The sequence below is a fragment of the Triticum dicoccoides genome, chromosome 5B (genome assembly GCF_002162155.2).
Source record: "Triticum dicoccoides isolate Atlit2015 ecotype Zavitan chromosome 5B, WEW_v2.0, whole genome shotgun sequence".
Lineage (NCBI taxonomy): Eukaryota > Viridiplantae > Streptophyta > Magnoliopsida > Poales > Poaceae > Triticum > Triticum dicoccoides.
In genome coordinates, this window is record NC_041389.1 from 530,592,866 (window position 1) to 530,597,841 (window position 4,976).

Below are 4,976 nucleotides of genomic sequence, written 5' to 3' on the forward strand. Positions count from 1 at the left end.
ATTGCAACCAAAAGAATTGGTAGTCATATTCGGTAGTATATGATTCTTGTTGTGATGGAGGATGTGTAGTCATATCCGGTGTTCATATCCGGTGTTCATATCCGGTGTTCATTCGTTAGGTGGAAACTCTTTCGTGTTGTGATGGAGGATGTGTAGTCATATCCGGTAGTATATGATTCTTGTTAGTTAAACCTAGATTGTTTATTTTTTTAGATATATATGAGATGCCTAGTTTTGTAGATAATTATGAGATGTTGAGTTTTGTAGCTATATGTGAGATGTTGAGTTTTTTTAGATATATATTAGATGTTGAGTGTTTTCCGATATTTGAGATGAACTCATGTATGTTTATTGTTTGAAATTGTAAGGATGGTTTGGCTTCTGGACGATGTCTACGACGTGCAACACCGGTCCTACATGATGCGCGAGAAGGATAAGGTAATAATGAGTACTCTAAATCTTTTGCAAATTTGCGTTTAGTTGAAATTTACATGCCCTAAGATTTGTCATTACTTGTTTTTTGCAGAAGCTTGAACCTCTGAAGATTCGGTATCACGGGGTCTCTGGTCCTGCCATGCCTTACGATGAGCGGTACACACCGTACATCAAGCAGGCAGGACTACTCCCGTGGATTCTATTGGTCAGCCGGTCCACGCCGAATCTGAACGCTCCACTGGTGTCCGCTCTTGTTGATCGGTGGAGGCCAGAGACCCACAGTTTCCATCTTCGGACCGGGGAGATGACCGTGACGCTTGAGGATGTCTCGTTGATCACCGGTCTTGCTATCGACGGGAGGCCTCTATGTATGAGCACCAATTCTGATGGGTGGCACGAGCAGATGATTGCTCTTATCGGTATGGCTCCTACCGAGGCTGAGGATGATGTAGAGGAGGGAGAAGAGAAGAAGAAGAGGGAAAGGAAGGCAGCTGGAGCTGCTTTCACGTGGATTCAAAATAACTTTGCGACGTGCCCTCCGGATGCAACTGATGATGTGATCCAGACACATGCTCGTGTGTATATGTGGTACATTGTGTCGAGGACTTTTTTTCCTGACTCCACTGGCAAGAACGCTCCATGGATGTGGCTGAAGGCGTTGACCGTCTTCAATAGCAAATGGAGCTGGGGTTCAGCGACTCTTGCCTACTTGTACCGACAGGTAGTTGGTCTGTTTTGTGATCAACTCATTTATTCATTAGCAATGCAAGCTTGCTGTCAAGTTAACATTGTTTTTCTTTCATATGTAGCTGGATGATGCGTGTTGCAGGATCACACCTAGTGCAGGCATTGGTGGTAATCTGCTTCTACTTTATGTATGGAGCTGGGAGCGTCTGCCTGTTGGACGCCCGAAGAGCGTCAGGTTTGATCCTTGGTATGCAGATGAACATGACGAATTACGGCGCCCCACGTGGGCTTACAAGTGGGATATCGTTTCCGAGATGACGAACGATGTCAATCTCATGTACCAAAAGTACATTGCCGAGTTGGACACGATTACGCCTGAGCAGGTAAGGAGGTCATTACTTTAGTCCTTTCTCATGCTTGCTTGAAAAATAGTTATCAAATTTGCATTGTTGCCCTGTTTCATAGGTGGAATGGCAGCCATATGGTGCGGGTGAGAGCTTGGGGTACACCGCGGAGTTCCGCCTCAACCCGATGTGCTTGCGGGATAAGGATCTCTGGCTTATGCGGTGCCCATTGATATGCAACTGGGCGGTTGAGTTTCAATTGCCGCATCGCGTGTATCGTCAGTTTGGTCTTTTCCAGCCTCACCCGCCGGACTGGGTGGACACGGATAAAGCACTTCATAGGTAAGAGAGCATGTGTGCGTATTGTCTAATCATCGGGACTCCTTTTGATTGTGCTAATGTTTGGTTTTATACCACGCAGGTTGGACAGGAGAAGGCAACGGAAGATAAAGGACTGGGCCAAGCATCATTCTGCGTATGTTACCCGCTTCCAGCTTTGTGTGGAGCAAGCTCGTAGCACTGCACGCGCCCCGCTTCGTGAGCACAACTCACTTGCTTTTGATAACTATGTACGATGGTTTATTGGAACTACTCGAGTTGAGATATGCCCGCCGGCATATAATGAGGATATTCTTGAAGAACCCGTAAACTTTGAGGATCTAGCAAAGGGGAAGTACAACAGAGATGTCAGGCTAGGGCAAGGAGTGCCTGCTGTTCCGGTGATTAACTATGTGGTAAAGTGTTCCCCTCTTTACTTTCCTGTTGACCGTATTACACATGTTTGAATGGCTAACGCATTCATTTTTTCTCATCCGCAGCGCACCGAGATCAAGAAAGCAGCTGATGAGAGCCAGTCTATTCTGGAGAAGACACCGGTTGGAACTGGCAATGATGATGGTTCACTACGAGCATTCCTCAAGGTACATATCTCATTCACTATGAGAGCCAGTCTATGTTGTGAAGTTTGATATCTTACACACTTGTTCATGTTACAGCGTCAGGCCAAGAAGTTAAGGCGGTTATCGAACCTTCTCGGTTGCCGTGATCCTGAATATGATGAACCATCTGCCTCTAGGTCTGGTACACCATCAGACCCCGCACCTCACCATAAGGGGGACGATGTGAGTTCCTCATATGCTTATGTGGATGATGAGGGTGGGATCACCCAAGAGGTATGACTAATCATTTAGATGTGATTCTCACTTGATTACGACATCGGCCTTCACCATATTGTTTCGTTGTGTGATAGGGCGATGAGCTTGATGATGACATGACTTTGGCGGACGCTCAAGCTCGGTCCGCATATGTGTTCAAGCCTAGGCAGCCCAGACGCCGGTACACGCCCAACGACTATGACAACAGAGGCAACCCAAAGGTGGTCGTAGGGACCTCGCGGATGGCTAGATTGGATGATGAGGCGGAGGAGGAGGCGGAGGCGGAGCCGCAGGCGGAGGAGGAAGTGCACGAAGAGGAGCCTCGTGCTCCTAAAAAGAAGAAGATTACCTGCAGGCGTGGCACCAGGAACACGCGTGGAAGGCATTAGTGCTTTGTGTTAGGTTGATGAACTTGTGAGGTTATGTTATATGATGAACTTGTGAACTTGTGAGGTTGATTAACTTGTGAGGTTATGTTATAGTATTTGTGTTTGCAAACTTGAAGCAAACTTGAATTGTCTTAAATGATGTGATGTTCAAGTTATTAGTTCTCTTTGCTTAGCATGTCCAGTTTATAGTACTTTTATTGATGTTTTAGTTATTTGAGTGCTGCTGCACCCCACCCAAAATGGCATCTGTTTCTGCAGTTTTGCTTATAGCAACACTGCAGCGCCCAACATTTAGGCGCTGCACTGTACTGTGTGGCGCCCAACTGTTAGGCGCTGCACTGTACAGTGCAGCGCCCTACCCTTAGGCGCTGCACTACTGCCATGGCTATCCAGAAAGCCAACAGTTACTCCCATGGCTACTCCCACTACATCCATAATACTTACAATGACTGCAGCATCACAGCAATATGAACAAACACAAATTTTATGCCGACGATGTTCATAACCTAAGATAATTCAAACATTAGTACGACATGGTTCACGACACATTCATTACAAATGACAAATGGCAGCTTGCCCTAGAAGATAGTTCACCAACATCTCACATGCCCTCACAACTTCACAACACATTCATTAGAAGATAGTTGACGAGGAGTGCACCGAAGCGAAGTCCCTACGGAGTAGAGCGAGGCCATTTCCCCTTCTTGTCACGTGCCGAGTCCTCCTCTTGCGCCTCGCGAGCCTTTGCAAGCTTTCTTGCCCTCTCCTCCTCACGAGCAAGTTTCGCTTGGCGTGCCCTCTCCTCCTCTCGTTTCTTCCGCTCCATCCTCTCCTTCTGACGACGCTCTTCCTCCAAGCCCCTTCGAAACGATTCTTTGAACCTCCGTTGCCGCCTAAGACAATCTGTGTATTGGTCCTCTTTCACATCTTCTGGCACTTCAAGATCTATCCACGTGAAGTACTTGCATAGAGGAGGCGGTGACTGCATAAAAATTTGTTGTTAGTGTTGACACACATTTCAGAGTAACATTTTACTTCTCGAGCTTACCGGTGGTTAGTCATAGGCGTTAGTTGGAAGTGCACGATCATAAGCATAGTTCGGGCATACAAAATATCTCCGCCCTTCCGTCCATGCTTTCTTTCGGTCGGTGGACACCTTCACCTTGCAAACATCTGCACACCAACATTGCGGGATGTTGACATCTTTCTCCTTCACCTTGTCCAAAGATGCGTCCTCCCACTTGTTCGGCATGTCTTCTTGGTTAGCACACGGTGGCCTCGTCATGGAACCGGATGAAGCCATGCCTACAAAACAGAGAATTATTGGTCAACACTAACCCCCACTTAACAATGAACACAACCCTAAGACCAACATAACCCTAACACCAACATCGAACACACATAACCCTAACCCTAGCATACTATGAAAGCCTAACCATACCAAATTAGCAAAGAAACAAAAATTTCCAAATCCTATCAAAAACTAGGGTTTCCCCCACACTAGCAAGATCTGAGCAAATGTGACAATTCCTATGGATGAAAACGAGGGGATCGGAGGAGATTACCTTAAGGGAGGGGATTGGCTTCGAAATCCACGGTCAAATACTCCGGATCTGAGAAGGATTTGAGAGGGGGAGAGAGGAGGGCAGAGGGGAGGCACTGAGCTTCGGGTTTGTGTTGAGGGTGGGGGTGTGTGGGGTGAGGATGGGTGGGAGGGAGTTGGTGCAGCCTAATAAATGTCCAGATGTGCAGCGCCCAAGGGAAAGGCGCCACACTACACAGTGCAGCGCCTTGCCCTTAGGCGCTGCACACCTGGACATGCCAGTCCAGAGAGCACCAGGAGCGTTCCAGTAGCTTGGGGGTGCAAAACCTACTGGAATGGTCCTGATGCTCTCTGGACTGGCATGTCCATGTGTGCAGCGCCTAAGGGCAAGGCGCTGCATTGTGTAGTGTGGCGCCTTGGCCTT

At 47.5% G+C, this 4,976-nt stretch overlaps 1 protein-coding gene across 1 annotated transcript; it reads left to right on the forward strand.

The window, feature by feature from the left end:
• Window positions 1-369: 369 nt before the first annotated feature.
• Window positions 370-2,889, forward strand: LOC119306011 (the record flags this gene model as incomplete). Its single annotated transcript, XM_037582372.1, has 7 exons — window positions 370-438; window positions 527-640; window positions 872-1,156; window positions 1,245-1,505; window positions 1,765-1,808; window positions 2,029-2,200; window positions 2,725-2,889. Coding segments are annotated over exons 1-7 (1,110 nt in total), but the record flags the coding sequence as incomplete, so codon positions are not given.
• Between the last annotated feature and the right edge of the window lie 2,087 nt (window positions 2,890-4,976).